General features: G+C 36.7%; 3 protein-coding genes across 3 annotated transcripts; all 3 read left to right on the forward strand.

Annotated features, from left to right (window-relative positions):
- The first annotated feature begins 932 nt into the window (after window positions 1–932).
- On the forward strand, window positions 933–3,061 carry calhm3 (calcium homeostasis modulator 3). The gene is made up of 3 exons (XM_039671874.2): window positions 933–1,362; window positions 1,453–1,708; window positions 2,115–3,061. The coding sequence occupies exons 1-3, from the start codon at window positions 1,076–1,078 to the stop codon at window positions 2,565–2,567; spliced, it is 996 nt and encodes a 331-aa protein (XP_039527808.1). The 5' UTR covers window positions 933–1,075; the 3' UTR covers window positions 2,568–3,061.
- A 256-nt stretch (window positions 3,062–3,317) lies between these two features.
- Window positions 3,318–10,343, forward strand: calhm1a (calcium homeostasis modulator 1a). Its single transcript, XM_039671873.2, has 3 exons — window positions 3,318–3,366; window positions 3,451–4,018; window positions 9,373–10,343. The coding sequence occupies exons 2-3, from the start codon at window positions 3,470–3,472 to the stop codon at window positions 9,871–9,873; spliced, it is 1,050 nt and encodes a 349-aa protein (XP_039527807.1). The 5' UTR covers window positions 3,318–3,366; window positions 3,451–3,469; the 3' UTR covers window positions 9,874–10,343.
- Window positions 10,344–13,617: 3,274 nt separating this feature from the next.
- LOC120479444 (calcium homeostasis modulator protein 2) lies at window positions 13,618–14,814 on the forward strand. The gene is made up of 2 exons (XM_039671876.2): window positions 13,618–14,202; window positions 14,290–14,814. Exons 1-2 carry the CDS (start codon window positions 13,657–13,659, stop codon window positions 14,671–14,673), a joined length of 930 nt encoding a protein of 309 aa, XP_039527810.2. The 5' UTR covers window positions 13,618–13,656; the 3' UTR covers window positions 14,674–14,814.
- The last annotated feature ends 2,264 nt before the right edge of the window (window positions 14,815–17,078 follow it).

The raw sequence follows: 17,078 nt of genomic DNA on the forward strand, positions 1-17,078 counted from the left end.
GGCCGTTTTCACTCCTCTATAAAAAGCACGTGGGTCAGCCCTGTTCTTGAGTCAACATCACATGTAACCATGTAACACACACACGCAAGCACACACGCCATTCTTCGGGATGGTGAACACATTGATGTTTTTCTAGACGTGACGTGAGTTTAAACTTACTTTAAATAGTTGGCCTACTTAAATAATATTATACGTGCCTGTATTCTCTAAGGACGTATAGCCTACATACAAAAATAAATGACAAATTTCAAATTTGTTTTTTCGACAAGGCATTTACGTTCGAATAAATGAATAAATAAATAGGCTACGAATAAAATGTATAAATAAATAAATACGAATAAAAAATACGAATGTCAGCTCTTTTGAAAGATGTGCGGCTGCGCAGACTAGTAAAGACGGAGGACAATATACCCACACGAGGTCGCTGCCTTACCAAACTTCAGTTGACAATACACACATAGTACCATATACTGTAAAAAAAGGCTACACACAATAATGTTTAGATATAAGAGTTTCTGTCAAATAACCATAATTGTAATCATCCGTTGGTAATGATTTTATATTCGATTTTCCTATGGGTGATGCATGCTACAAAAATATCCAACCATAATCATCATCTGAGGGAGGGCTGCTGCCCCTCTCTCACTTTTTAAAAAATAAATAAAAATACTAAATATAAATATGAGCATAATTGTGAAATATTTCCTCACACGACCCTTGGAATTGTGTTTAATTAAACAACAAAGAAAATCAAACCCGTTTAAAGCAGTTGTAAAGGGAGGTATTTCTGGCTTGCGCACATTTGGGTGTGCCCAAAGGGAGCTTACAGGTGCGCACGGCCGCGCGCTTTACTTATGAACTCATCGCACTTCAGCACGCAGAGATCGCGAGATGCGTTAATAATTGTGAATCATTCATTTTTCACCTGATCCAGATAATTGTATTTGAGTTTCTTTGGATTTTTTTGCGTTTTTTGACTTGATCAGCGCACATTGCAGAAACAGCGTATTTGGCGGTCATTGTCAGATAAGTAGCCTACCTTTGACAGCCTCTAATATAACATAAACTGTAATTAATGGATCGTTTAAAGTTGGTTTTACAATATTTCCAGTCAAATTCGGAGTCCATCTCCAATGGTATCTGTATAATATTGTCACTGATAAGCGTCAAGTTGTATACAAGTTTTGATTTCAACTGCCCCTGTTTACCGCAATACAATAAGATGTACTCAATGGGGGTCATGTTCGTCCCCCCAATTATACTGTTCCTTTTGGGAGTGTTAGTTAATCGCCATACTGGGGTGATGATGGAAGAGTGGGCCAGACCCCTGGGCAAGAGGACAAAAAATCCAGCTGTGGTAAAGTGAGTTTGAAGCCAAACAATATTATTTGACTAAATAATATTAATATTGATAATACAAAAATATTAGGCTAACTATTATCCTTCTCCCAGATTTCTACTGTCATCAATGATGCAACGGTCCCTTCTCGCCCCCATGGTCTGGATTTTGATGACACTCTTGGATGGAAAATGTTTCATCTGTGCATTTAGTATGAACGTAGACCCTAAATATTTTACAGGAATACCTAACAGCACCGGACTAGAACTAATCAAGATCATGGCTAAGGTGCCTTGCAAAGAAGATATCATCTTCAAAAACAGCAGTTTTCGGAAAGCTATATCACGCTATGTGCGTTGTTACTCTCAAGTAAGTGTGCTTTTCTCACTTTTTTTTTGCATGCTTACATTCTAGTCAATGATGTCAATGGCATTTTTGACTTGAAAGCTGCAGTAAGATGTTCCATTTTGACTTGAACAGACATTTTTCAAATCTGTAGGTGGTTAAAACCCTTTTCTACTCTGCATAGTGATTCGGATTCCATTCAATGTTTCCTTACATTTTTGTGTAATTTTTTTCTGATTACATACATAGTGTTCAGTCAATGAACTGTGAAGTCAATGTCATTTTTGACGTGATAGCTGACAAGTTTAAGCTGTACAAAGTTGACAGGAACAGACCTTTAGCAAATCTGTAGGTGGTTAAAGTCTTTTCATACTTTTGCACAACCACATGATTCATCTATTCTTCTTGACATTTTATCTTCTTTTGAAAGGCAATCGGCTGGTCGATACTCCTCATCCTTATTCTTTTGGGTGCCGTGGGTCGCGTCATAAAGCCTTGCTTCAATCACGCCACTTTTCTGCAGACTCGTTACTGGAGCAATTACCTGGACATTGAACAGAAGCTTTTCGATGAGACCTGTGTCCTTCATGCCCGAGATTTTGCCAGAAAATGCGTGGTTCAGTTCTTTGAGAGCATGCGAGAAGATGTGACTGTGAGAATGCCCCTCTCAAGTGCACTCAGAGCCAGCACAATCCGTAATGAATACGAAGAGGAAGAAGAAGAACGTCTGCATGGTATTACCAGGCAAGATCAGGTGGATCATTTGCTGCAAACATGGTATGAGTGCAAACCAGAACTGGATGTGACCAAGATGGCCTATAAGCCCAAAGTATGCATCACTTGGGAAGATTGCAATGGGAAGGTGTTATTCTCTGAGGTGTGAAATTGAGAAAAACATCACCTCTTAAGTAAGAATTCATGCAAATATGTGATGTTAATAAAGGTAATGAAAAAATATTGATGAATCCCAAAATTGTAATAAATTGAGGTCTAAATAACTGATTATTGTTCATTCAGAGGCAAAAGCTTGCATGCTGATGCATATGTAATGTACAATGAATGTTTCATCATATGAATTTAGAAACCAAACATTTTTTTAATTGTAATGCTGTTGTCAGATTATTGTCAATTCAGAAAGCATTTTAACCCATTTCAAGAGCTTGCATGCTGGAGCATTTGAATATGCTGGGATTTAGTTTGTGTAATTTTGCATTTCTCTCTCCACACACATTACACAACAACCTCATGGATATGGCTTGGATGCAAATGACTGCGGAACCTTGGCAACACCTGAAAAAAGATGTGTAATGTTCATGTATATGTCTGTCTGTATTGTGTATGTGTATTTATTAATAAACAATTATGTTTATCATCTTAGCTGTGTGACAGACCACTGTCACCAAATGTTGTATTTGTATATTTTATGCATGACTTGAAATGTACTTTTGCCTCCAGTAAACATTTTCAGTGTGATCAATTTTGCCCTTTATGTGGTTGACATGCAGGAAACAATATAAGCACTGCCTGGACAATGTAAGAACGAAAATCACACCCATGTATAGAACTTCTAAAGGAGTGGCCTGTCACTCATTGGTATTGATGCTTAAGTTCACCAGGTGAATGTTTCATAGGACTCATCTCTGCTCCGCAGTCTTGCTTTCTTTTCTCTCTGACAAGATAGAGTAAGTCTTTGATTATTTAAATACTATTTAAATAATATTTATTATTTAGCTGTGTAACTTCACTCTAATATTTTGCTCTAAAAGGTGAACTCCCTTTCTGAAAATGGATAAGTTTCGGATTATGGTCCAGTTTTTGCAAGCCAACCAAGAGTCCTTTATGAATGGCATCTGTGGGATCATGGCTCTGGCAAGTGCTCAAATGTATTCCTCTTTTGAGTTTACATGCCCTTGTCTTCCAGCCTACAATTATGCATATTCAATCGGAATTCTAATCGTGCCACCAATATGGTTCTTTTTACTTGGATATGTACTTAACAACAACATTTCAGTGTTAACTGAAGAATGGAAGAGACCGATGGGCAAGCGCAGAAAAGATCCAGCGGTTTTGCGCTACATGTTCAGCTCCATGACGCAGCGCGCTCTCATCGCTCCAGTTGTTTGGATAGCCGTAACTTTAATGGATGGCAAGAGCTTTTTGTGCGCTTTCAGTCCCACGGCGGATTTATCCGAGTTCCTCAACGAGACTTATAAAGGCTTATCAAAATATGAGCTTCAGAAATTACAAGCAACTATTCCATGTGAAGACGTATTCGATGGGCATGGTATTATCTCCAGAGATGCGGCCACTAGGTATATTCGCTGTTTTTCACAGGTAATGCTCAACTTGGTGTCTATATGGGGTTTTCAAAATATGGCTTTTGAAAATGTGTTTTTGTTGAGGGAAAGAACTTCAATCGCATTAAGCATTGCGACTGACATAATTAAAATTGACGAAAAAATTATATATATATATATATATATATATATATATATATATATATATATTGACGAAAAAATTATATATATATATATATATATATATATATATATATATATATATATATATATATATATATATATATATATATATATATATACCTAGGCCTATATAACTGTAGACTTATATAACATTGTATGCATATATATATATATATATATATATATATATATATATATATATATATACCTAGGCCTCTATAACTGTAGACTTATATAACATTGTATGCATATATATATATATATATATATATATATATATATATATATATATACATTAGTGCTGTCAAAGCGATTAATCACATCTAACATAAACGTTTGTGTTTGTTTACAATAGATGTGTGTGTAAATATCTAATATTAAATGTGCATATTATATAAATGTCTCTCTGTGTGTGTGTGTGTCTGTCTGTCTGTAGGCCTACACACACACACACACACACACACACACACACACACACTGAGCAACATGTGGTATATGAAATATATCTAAATTTGATTACACACACACATATTATGTAGACACAAACTTTTATGTTAGATCAATCACGAATCAATTGAACATCATGGAAATATATGAATTTATATAGGCCTATATATGTGTGTGTGTGCACATGCACTCACTGGCCACTTTATACTGCTAGTAGCTGCCTACTGGAAAAGGGGGTCCCTTTTGCCTTCAGAACTGCCTTAAACGGACATTGTGTACAAATTGCTGTCAACTAGCGGTGAAAATGTATTTTGCATTGAAACGAATTGTGCTATAAGCACTTCGTCGAGTGTTCCTTCGGTGAACAGGTTTGTTATTTCAAACAAACAGCAACTTGACTCAACGGATGAACGAATGCTACAGTATGAATTACTGACTGTGAAAAACATGAACTATCTTTATTCGTTATATTCTTAAGTAGCCTACGTGCATTAGATATCATCATCAACTTTTAACTATAAATGTTCATCTGTCTATATAATGAAGTATAGACACAACCAAACAATGAAAAAAGCTTGTAATTATGACTGTAACATTGATTTACCTGTCGAGAAGAAAGCAGGACTTCAGCGTCTCGTTTGAACTCTTTCTCCTCTATCCACCTGGAAAAAGCTATCCTGACATTAACTTGTGTTTTTTGTAATCTCCGGTTACTTTTCCTTTTACAATCTATTTTTTGGACTTTTCTGGCAACGAGGATTTGCAATGCAGCCTTTGAAACTTGCCGGGGCCGTGAAGCGCCTCTCACTGCTCTGCTCCTCCAGTTCTGCTGATTTCAGTCACGTCACGCTGGCTCTGAACGAAAACGCGTTGGCCTAGGACTTTATGTCCCTCTCTGCTATTATAGTTTTTCAAGATGGCGGAACTACAAGGAAGCCTCCGTGGACTCACCCGTCCCATGTATATAAAGATAATAAATTCTTCGTTCATGAGGATAAGTCATATAGTTGGCAGAGGTACACCATTGAGGATATATTTATGAATAAAAATATTGATTTTAAATAATAAATTACATAAAAAGTTACACATAGTCCCTTTAAATGTGCAGTAAGTGATTCCTGAGAATCCTTGTTGAACACTGTTAATATTTGAAATCAGATATCTATAAAAGAGTGAATGAATGTCTCTTCATCATAGCAGAAGTGAAGCAAAATAGAGCTTTGAGACAAATGAAGAGAAGAAAAGATGATGAATTAATGACAAGAAAGAACAAAAGAGAACATACAGTACACAAGTACAAGCAAGAGTTTGTTAATCAGCAGCAGAACGCTAGCTTGACTACGTTAGACTTCGCACTTCCGCTCAATTTCAGTTCGCTTCTGTTCTCAGTCTAAGATCGCGACCTATCTCTCAGTTTTCCTCTGACCTTGAAAACGGATGTATCTCCATATCTCCGTGGATATGGAGATACGGGATGCGATTCGCTCTGTTGTGGAGAATATTCCTGGCATTTGCAAACTGAAGCCCAAACAAGAAGAGTGTTTGTCAAACATTTTGAATGGAAGTGATGTTTAAGTTTGAGAGAGAGGTGGTTGTGTTATGTGATTGGCTTACTGGTAACTAATGATCTTATACTTTAGACAAGCTTTGGAAAACACTATTCAATTATGTCATTCCAAACTCTGTCTACCAAGCAAAGTGAAGTAGCAGAGTATGGTATTACCAGGCTAGCAGAATGCACTCAAAAGCAAATTTCCTCACACATATAGAGTAGAAACAATGCAACCTAGGCATCCGTTTTCAGTCCTTCCCGCTTAGGTCTCAAAGGTCCTAAAGCTCCTGCCTGATTGTAACCCTTCTTTTCCAGTGATATTCCTCAGACCTTTTTTTGTAATGTATCTCAGCCATCTCTCTTACCGACAGCAGTCATACCATGCTGATGAGCCCCATCCCAAGACATCATATACACTCTCAGAAAAAAAGGTACAAAAGCTGTCACTAGGGCTGTACCTTTTCAAAAGGTACACTTTTGTACCCAAAGGCTGCATATTACTACCTTAGTGGTACATATTAGCACCTAAAATGTACATATTAACTCCTGAAATTGACATATTAACTCCTGAAATGTACACATTAACACTTAAAATGTACATATTAGGACCTAAAATGGAAATTTTAGCTCCAGAAATGTACACACGAACACTTAAAATGTACATATTAGCACCTAAAATGTACATATTAACACCTAAAATGTATGTATTAACCAACGCATTCTCATCCTTTAGCGTCAGAACGCTATATGACAAAACGGCGCTATACTACGCACATGGCACCCGTTATCGTTAATATAACACGTACTGTGATGGTTAGGTTTAGGTGTGGGGTAGGGTAGGGTAGGGTAGTCCAGCCCGATCTCATGAAAGTTCGTGTCTATGGCACGAATGTCATTTCTCGTGGCATTTATACGCCAAAAACAGTTTTTGCGTGTATTTGGCACGCGATTTTCGCGTACATATGATACGCACTTTTTTGCGTATAATACGCACGAACTCCCCACCCCCCTCCCCCCTAAACCTAACCCAGGGTTTTTTAGTGCGTACCATATACACGAAAAAAACACTTTTGGCGTATAAATGCCACGAGAAATGACACTCGTGGTATAGATACGCATCTTCATGAGACTGTGTTGGGTAGTCTGATATTACGCTAAAGGATTTATGACACCTGACACATGTGCGTAGTATAGCGCCGTTTGTCATATAGCGTTCTGTGACGCTAAAGGATGAGAACGGGCTGATATTAACACATAAAATGTACATATTAGCACATAATAATATGTACTTATTAGCACCTAAAATGGACAAAAGGTTACCTTTTGAAAAGGTACAGCCCCAGTGACAGCTTTTGTACCTTTTTTCTGAGAGTGTAACTGACGCTTTTGACCATACGTCAACATCCGACGTTTTAAGGTACCCTTTCCTAACCCTACCTTAGACCTAAACCTACCCGCATCATCTAACTGACGCTAAAGGTAAAGCATCAGTTAGATGACGCCCTAGGATTGTCATCTAACTGACGTTAAAGTGTACCCTAAAACGTTGGATGTTGACGTATGTTCAAAAGTGTCAGTTAGATGATGTCTTGGGATGAGAATGTGTTGTGCTGATACCAAGGGGCTCAAAGGGTGCCAAAAAATATCTTAGCCTAAACTGTTGATACAATGCAGGATCCATGCTTTTGTTGTTTAAGCCAAATTCTGACCCTACCACCTGAATGTATAACAGCAGAAATCGAGAGACTTCAGACAGGCAACATTTTTTCAATCTTCTATTGTCCAATTTTGGTGAGCCCATGTGAATTGCATCCTTAGTTTCTTGTTTTTACCTGTTTTAGCAGAGAGGCACCCAGTGTGGTCTTCTGCTTCTGAAGCCTATCTGCTGTTCGCGTTCAGAGATGTCCTTCTGCAGACCTCAGTTAAAACGAAATTTGAGTTACTGTTACTTTTCTATCTGGTTGAACCAGTCTGACTATTCTCCCCTGGCTTCTCGCATCAACAAGGCATTTGTGTCCACAGAAGTGCCACTCAGTGGATCTCTTTTTCTGACCATTCTCTGTAAAATTTGTGCATGAAAATCCCAGTAGGCTAGATCAGCAGTTTCTGAAAGTTTGTACTTCAGAAGATCGTCTTGACCATGCCTAAATGCATTGAGTTACTGCCAGAAATTGGCTGATTAGATATTTGTGTTGTATTACAATATTGAGCAAGTGTACCTAATAAAGTGGCTGGTGAGTGAATATGTAAACAAACACACACAAATATAAGCAAGTTATTATTTTTTTTGGACAATAAAGCTTTTTACAATTAATTATAATCCATCTAATCACTCCATACATTGTGAATCAAAACTACAACAACGGAAGCAGCTAACTTTGCAAAACACAAAATTTATGTTAGTGCTAATACTTCTGACCATAGCTTCAAAGTAGCTTAGCAGCAGACAACCAATCATAACTGTCTCATCTCTTACCTCTTTGCTTTTATGCGCTAAGAAAACAGAATTTGCTGAAACAGAATTTTATTTAATTCGTAACTATTTTACATTTTGGTGAATTAGTGGCAAATCTTCGTACAATCTGCTTACCTCCTCTGATGTTCATGTTTATGGGTGGGATTAGGGGTGGAGCTTCATGCTTCTTTTTTTTCTAAAAATCATCTCGTAACCGCCATCTCGTAAAACAAAGTAAGTTTTAATGTCAAACATGCACCTAGAGGAAAGAAGAAACTATTAGTTAAGAGATTATTACTAGAATTTATGGTAACACCTTACAATAAGGTTCATTAGTTAACATCAGTTAATGTATTAACTAACAAAAACTGGTTTGTTACAGTATTTATTAATCTTTGTTAATGTTAGTTAATAAAATCCAGCTTCTCATTGTTTGTTCTTGTTCTTAATCTTAACAAATACAACCTTCAATTTGAATAATGTAGCTATTAATAAATGTTGAAATAAATATGAACTGAGATTAATAAATGCTGTAGAAGTACTGTTCATTCTTAGTTCATGTTAACTAGGTAGTTAACTAATGAATCTTATATATTGTAAATTGTTACCGAATTTATTTTCATGATTTAAATCAGACATTTTCACAGTTACACAGGAGGTTATTAAAACATGCCCAATAATAATCAGGACCTCATGGTAGAAATGGGCTATATATTGCATTAATCTGCTATGTTTTTTTGTTTTTGTTTTTTAGGCCTGTGGATGGATATTTTTAATGATAATAACTGTAGTTGCCTTCTTGGTAAGAGCAATAAGACCTTGTTTCAGTCAAGCGGCCTTTCTTAAAACCAAATATTGGTCACACTACATTGATACAGAGCGCAAACTATTCGATGAAATGTGCAAAGAGCACGCCAAGAGCTTCGCCAAGGTCTGCATACAGCAATACTTCGAGAGCATCAGTGGTGAAATTGTTCCACAACTCTCCACACCCATGAAGAAAGGGAAAGGAAATAAAGATGATGATGGGGAAAAACAGAAGAGCGACGAGGAGAAGCTTCTTGGGATCCGTAAAGAAGACGACATGAATAAAGTCCTGTGGAACTGGCATACATGTAAACCCCCACTACTGGTGAATAAACGTGCTGAAGATATGAATGGACATGCACTCTTGGATACTCACAGCTTTTCTGATGAGCGCCACTCTCAGAAACCTATGAAGAAAACAGCTGTGGCATACTACTCCAAAGTCTGACTTAATGTTTTAATCTTACAAATGAAGAATTGAATGAAGTACTTTAGCAGTACTCACTGTCAAGAGAGTCCTGTTTTTATATAGTCCTATCTCATTTATATTTATTGCATGTAACTTCCTATTTTATATCCCCCAGAGACTTAAGTCGATCTATGTTGTTTGTTACCATAAATAAATGAGAACATAATTAATAGGATATCATGGGCTTTGATACGGTACATTAAGGTGTTAAAGGTGTGACCAATATGAATAGAGTGATGATGACCATGTTAATGATGAAAATGACACCTTTTTATCTCCGTAAAATTAAGTCTTACTAAATTTAAGTTATTACCTCATTTATATTTGGGAGGCGTTTGTCTAATCCGTCAGTCACCTCAAGGCCTTTTAGCAGCTGGTTATTTTTGCTATCTGGCAAGTTTTGATGGTTACTAAGAGATCAAAGTACCACATCCTAAATTATTTTTCTCATAAAACCAACAGATATCGCATCCTAAACATTAAATCTTATCGGAGATTGCTTTTGAGGCTTCACTAGAAAAATCATTGCTGTTTAATTGCAATTGTCTAACTGGCTTCGTAACTCTTTAAGTTTACACCACCTGGGGCTTGTACCATGATGGCTGTTGAACAAACTCAGGGTTACAGGATTAGTTGACAAAACCAAACCAATTCAAACAGTCCTTGTTGGTACCAAGACGTTGTTCGTCAACTTTCTCTGTCGACGCAAGCTGTGAATATGTTACTTTGCAGCAGACATGTGTCACTTTGCTCACAGCTGATTGGTCCAGTTTTGGTTTGAGATCTCTTGGTTTGAGATCAGGGGCCCGTTTCAATAAGGAGGTTCAACCAACTCTGAGTTAAAGCTTGAACTCTGAGTTGACTTACCCTGAGATGGGAAACTCTGAGTTTTCGGTTTCAGAACAGCTGAAATGAGTTAGTTCAATCAACTCTGAGTTGACTGACTCTGAGTTAAGCGCGTGCACCACAGCTATAAAAAGCCATTATCAATGGAGCGCAGATATTACGAGTCACCATGGCAACAGCGCCAGACAAAAAGAGGTGTTGGGTATAATTAATTACCAAGTAATCTAAATATTGTAATTTAATTAAAGGGATTACTCTTAATTCTTCTTTAATTTAAAATAAAATATGATGCAATTACATTAAATAGGCTACTGCATAAACTATAGAACAATTCAGTATAAAACAATAGTGCATTTAGCATACATTTTTAAAAGGTATATTTTTATATAACCTTCTCCCTCTACACACTTTGATCAATTCAAGAATAATTCATGCAATTGTATATTGTTAATTTGAAAGCATTAAAAGTGCAGTTTCTTGTCTCTCCTCCTTGTATTAATCAAGTGGTTGAGGTTGATATAGGATTTAGAAATATGTAGACCAATACTTTCTAGAGATAGTAATTATTACATTAATCTAACTACACCGTTGAAGATGTCATTTGTTGTTAATAATTCATAACTATTTTAGAGTAACTGTTATAATATCAGAGGTGAAACTGGAAGAATGTTATTCAACCTAAAGTAGTCTACTATTACTTTGATACATTTTTACTTAAGTAAAAGTAAAAATACCAGTCTAAAAAATCTACTCAAGTAAAAAGTAGTTAATTTAAAACATGAGTAAAAGTTGCTGAGTAACTTGTTTAACAGCGGGGGTGGGGTGGGGTGGGGGGACTCCCCCATGTGGGGTTGTAACGTATGAGAGTTTCAGAGTATGAGAACCGTCTCAGAAAATATCACGGTTTATGGTATTAAACAATTGTTAAATATATAAACTGCATTATTAAATTACGGTTATTATTTTCATCAGTTAAAATGACAGTTAAATAAATTAAACATTTGTTCAATAAAACATTATATCAACTAACTTCAATAATTGATTATGATTATGATTGACATCTTATTTTTTATCATGAATAACTTATTAAATTTTATTACAATTTTTTCAATGATTTAATAGAAATATATTATCCAAAACAGTGGTAATCAAATAAAAGTTTAGCAAATGTTTTAATCCTTTTATTTTTTGGCAAAGTGCTGCAAAACAGATTTAGTCAATTAAACCATGGACAAACAATATATATATTCCTTAAAGAATGTGTAAATACATTTTAGTATTATTGTTGGTGTTTAAACAGCACTTCCTCTTTAAAAAAGGGGAGGAGACCGCAAGAAACTCTGGGTTTACCGAAGAAAACCTGCTCCCGACCAGGTTAGGTTCACAGAGTAAGTTACCATGGTAACTGACTCTGAGTATAAGTTACCTCTCTTTCAGAAACGGGCTTGACTTACTCTGCTTTCTCGGGTTTGATATACCCCCCTTTCTGAAACGGAAAACCCAGAGTTTCCCTCATTTCAGGGTTAACATACTCAGAGTTTTCACTTAACCTCCTTTCTGAAACAGGCCCCAGGTTAGCTGTGGTGCGTACATCTGTGATGAACATCGCTAAAAGCCAAGCCACTTTTGGCACAAAATAAACTGAAACATAACTGGCTAACTAAACTGGCTTCATGAATCATGGAATAGGCCCCTGATGGTTCTGAGCTCACATTTTTCATTTCACGAAAATAATTATTTAGTTATGTTCTTCAGTTTAAAGATCAGTATTTATTACTAACTAAAATTACTCACCAATGAGGGTATCTTAAAGCTAAGGTTCTCAGCCAGAGGTCACAAAAACTTACAAGACTTAGATTAATTAAACAAATTTAGCTTTAGAATAAAGTAAAACAAGTCAAAATCAAGGTACTTTTTATTTAATTCACACCAAAAATTCAGGAATTCTAAAATGTAATAATTTTTTCATATATAATTAGTAGCTTATTTTAATCTATGGTCATTGCTAATTTCGTTCATTGAAAAAGGGGAAAACGCTTCAATATTGTTGTGGATAATGTGGGGCCTCAAAACCACTGTCCTTAAAGGAACAATGGCCTGACCTCAGAACTTACTTGCTGTGAAATAAGTTATTTATTCTGAGTTTCTGTGCACGTTGATGCTTTCATTTTGTATGTCTCCTTGATTAAACACACCTAGTTTAACTTCAAGACTTGTAAAATGAGACTCAAATGAATTTTGGAACTTGGGAACCACTGCCAGATCTACTGGGTCTCAGGAGTAATTTTGAACAATACATTGGATGGCAGTTAAAGAGAAATAAATGTTGTTGTTGTTTTTCATGCATGTGTCTGATCTTTCTCAATTACTTTAGCCCATCCTATTTTTAGTTCCATTAATGCTGAAACCAGATTGTAATTGCTCTTGGTGATTCACTGCTATACACACACACAACAGACGGAGCGGGGAAGGATCTCACTTATTTACCACAACAAATAGAGCTACATATCGAGATTTTGTTGTCATTGTTGTTGGTTTAAAAGCATCTTTTTCATTCTGCTATATGATTTTAAAACTGTGTGACTGTTCAGCAAGACCATTTGTACCTCCTGACTCTGGAATGTAAGTCTTCATTTCATAAATAATTCGATTTTTAGTAATAACAATAATAACTTATTTAAGTGGCGCTTGGGCAAACTTTTCCCAATTAATTACTTTTATATGAATTAAATCCATATTGTTACTCTACAAGTAAATTTCTCTTGGAAGAATTTGTAGAATAAAGCTGTTTCTGCAAAGGTAAAGGATCTACATGCCTTCTTCATCTCTCTTTTTCAGGGTTTTAGGTTTTATTATCAACGATCACCATCAGCGGAAACAAACTGAAAAAGGAAAGCAAGGTCATATCAAGAGAAAATGTCTGTGCTTATCTCAGACTACATCAAAATTATTTCTCTGTACATCAAGAGTAAGGATGCTACGGTCTTCAATGGTCTTATAGGTTTAGGAACAGTGGTCGGTCAGACGGCATACAACATCTTAGCATTTAACTGTCCATGTTCAGAAAAGAAAAATTACCTGTACGGTCTGGCTGCCATTGGTGTACCAGCTCTGGCTTTCTTTGTCATTGGGGTAATGCTAAATCAAAATACCTGGGATGTTGTGTCAGAGTGTCGCACCAGAAAATGCCGGAAACTATCGGTGACTGCTGCTTTTGCTCTTTTGGGCTCCATTGTGGGCAGAGCAGTTGTTGCCCCCATCACTTGGTCTATTATTTCCCTCCTGAGAGGGGTGGCGTATGTCTGTGCTTTCAGTGAGTTTGTAGACCCATCTTCTTTGGACAATTTCTCTTCAAATACACCTGGTCCAGAAATCATGGCCCGGTTTCCATGTAAGGATATACCTGCTCCATATATGAACTACTCAAGAGTGATTGAACGCCAGTTAAAGTATGAATCCCAGGTACTTATCACTTTTTGTTGTTATTGTCCCTATTGCATGAACACTTCTTGAATGTTCAAGCTATTTTTTTTCCTCTTCTTCATATAGATGTTGGGCTGGTTGCTGGTAGGAATCATCTCGCTCTCCGTCATTCTCCTTCTCTGTCTGAAAAATTGCTTCTCTCCTCTTGGCTATCATCAGGAGGCGTACTGGTCTCAGTATCGTTCCAGCGAACAAGCTCTTTTCCAGCGTACAGCTGAAGTGCATGCTAAATACAATGCAGCTGAAAATGTCAAGAATTATTTTGGCTTTGTGGCCTTGGAAAAACAGGAGAAGGAGCTTCTAGCAAACTGCAGGGGAATTAAGAGCGTCATACCCAGAATGGAGTGGAACCGCGTCACTGGAGTTTACATGTACAGAGAGGTTGATGACACTCCCCTGTACAGTCGTTTGAACAAATGGGCCATGTACACAAATGAGCATGGCTGTTAAGTACTTGGCAAAGAAACTGACATCCTTTCATATTTGCCTATGACAAATGAGTGTCTGATGAATAATACTACACACCTAAAAAGTAATACCTTTGGTATTAAGAAACACCCAAGAATTATGTGTACCATATATGAAATTTTAAAAAATTGTTCACTTAACAGAATTCAAAAGTTTTAAAAAAAGAATAATTATTCTCATTTCTAGTGCAAAATTGTTATTTTGTAAGAAATCAAGTAATGTTCTGATAAAAAAATAAACAAATGTTTAATGTTCATAGACTAGTGTGCTATTGTTTTATTTAGTTTGATTGTTGGAAGCAGAAGCTAAATGATTACATAATTCAAAGCAAACAAAGAAACAAAAACTATATATTGAGGGACAGTGCTCTAGTCTTATCGGGACTGTGTCCCTTGTTTAAAACTGCAATGATGATGGCTGTTGGATCACAATTTACAACTTTCAGTAATCAGTAATCGGTTTAGGGTTTTTATTAATGTGAAACCTGATAGACGGTAAGAAACTCGATGTCAAACTCATTGACTTTGGATGCGGTGATCTCTTGACAGAATCTGCCTACACGAGATTCTCTGGTGCGTATTACTTCTAAAAACTCTTGTGAATCAGTAAACTCAACACTCGTATGTAGGCTAATGGATGCCGAGAAGACATGTGGTAGAGACTTACACATTGGACAAACTTTCCTCCAGGCACAGTTATGTACCGCCCTCCCGAGTTCAGAATGAAGGGCGAGGAGAGGCTCTGATCTTGGTAAGTGGCATGAATGCAGAGTTTTCCCCCAGGTTTAGGGAGTGACCTGGTGAGTGAGATGAGACGGGGTGGTGGAGGGATTCTGAAGACTGTGAAACATCCTTAGGTGAGTTTGACTGTGCTTATATATGGTTTAACTTCCTGCTGATTGGGTAGATTTGTTTATCACTGATTGTAGACAGCTGGTGATACTAGAGTATTTGTGATTACTGATTGTAGAGCTGGTGCTCAACACAGTAGCTCATTTTGACGAGTTCCTCCCGAACTACTTTAATAAAACATAATTTGTTGAAAAATCCTCATGATGAGATGAGGGACCTGAGACGGAGACATCCAGGAGAAGTACAGTACCAATGCTAAATTACATGGAATATTGAACTCTATGTAATTTCCTGGAACTCTTTACATGAAAAAGTCACTTCATAATTTACACCTCTAAATGAGAAACTGGATCTTTTCTCATCTGTTCTAAGAGTAATGAATTTATGCAATACAACTCATTTGTGTTTCATTTGTTCCAGGTGTGAGACAGTCTCTCCAGAAGTGTCTTCTGTTCAGCTGTGTGCCTGGCGGACTAAATCGACTGTTCTCTCCATCATCCGCTTTAGCCTATTGGCTTGGAGAAGCAACATTAGCATCTGGCGCTATTGCTTTCAGAAGATGTGAAAATAAATAAACATACTTTTGTGAATAATTTGAGAGTTGATTAGTTCTTCTGAAGGTTCCTGTCAGAAGTTCCTGTCAGAGCTTCCTTTCAGAGGTTCACAGAGATCCATCAAGTCATGATGTTACCACATGTGCCTTCAACTTGTGTAAAATAAATTGTATATTTTACATTTCATATTTGCTTTTTGGAAACACAGCCCATGCAGGCTGGTTAATATTTGGCTAATTTGAAAATACAGGCATTGGCAAATAAGGGACCGTTCCGTATTCATGGAAAGGACCACCGGAGGAAAATAGGGGAGGGTTGTGTCTACTCGTATTTATTTATTCTTTGTTGAGGGTCATTCCACTTTTTTTACTCTAGGGGGAGGGTCACCCAACTTTTGTATTCATGAAAACAGCAAAAATTTCAAAGTGGCTTGTTTGGTGCATATTTTTTCCATTTAGCTATGTAACTCTCTTGGTCTAGGCACCCCATCGCTATCAGATGGGTCTGATACACGATTCAGTACACGCTCAGAAAAAGTGCATCATGTACAGAATGCCAATTAAATTTTTACCTGGCATAGCTTTAAAGCACGAGCAAGTAATGAACTTTTGTAATTGCGAATAAGTGCATCCTGTGAGTGTAACTCTCCCGCCGCATTAACATGTGATGTGAATGTACGTCAAGTTTTACAGTATTGGGACTGAGGCACCAGAACTGCGGCTGATATAATGTGTGCTGTAGCACGATAGGCTACTACTATAATTCAGTTTCCATTCTGTGTTTCCACAACAATGTTAGTAAGTAAATCTGAAATTGAAAAAATTAAAATTGCCACCCTAACAGTTGAGTGTGATGCGTTAAACGTAGGGGCTACCACATTTCTAAACTGAGTTAATTAAGTTAGTTAAGTGTATATATATATACATATATATAGCCTATATATATACAGTATATATATATATATATATATATATATATATAT

The sequence above is a fragment of the Pimephales promelas genome, chromosome 11 (genome assembly GCF_988280905.1).
Source record: "Pimephales promelas chromosome 11, fPimPro1.hap1.1, whole genome shotgun sequence".
In the NCBI taxonomy this organism is placed as follows: Eukaryota; Metazoa; Chordata; class Actinopteri; order Cypriniformes; family Leuciscidae; genus Pimephales; species Pimephales promelas.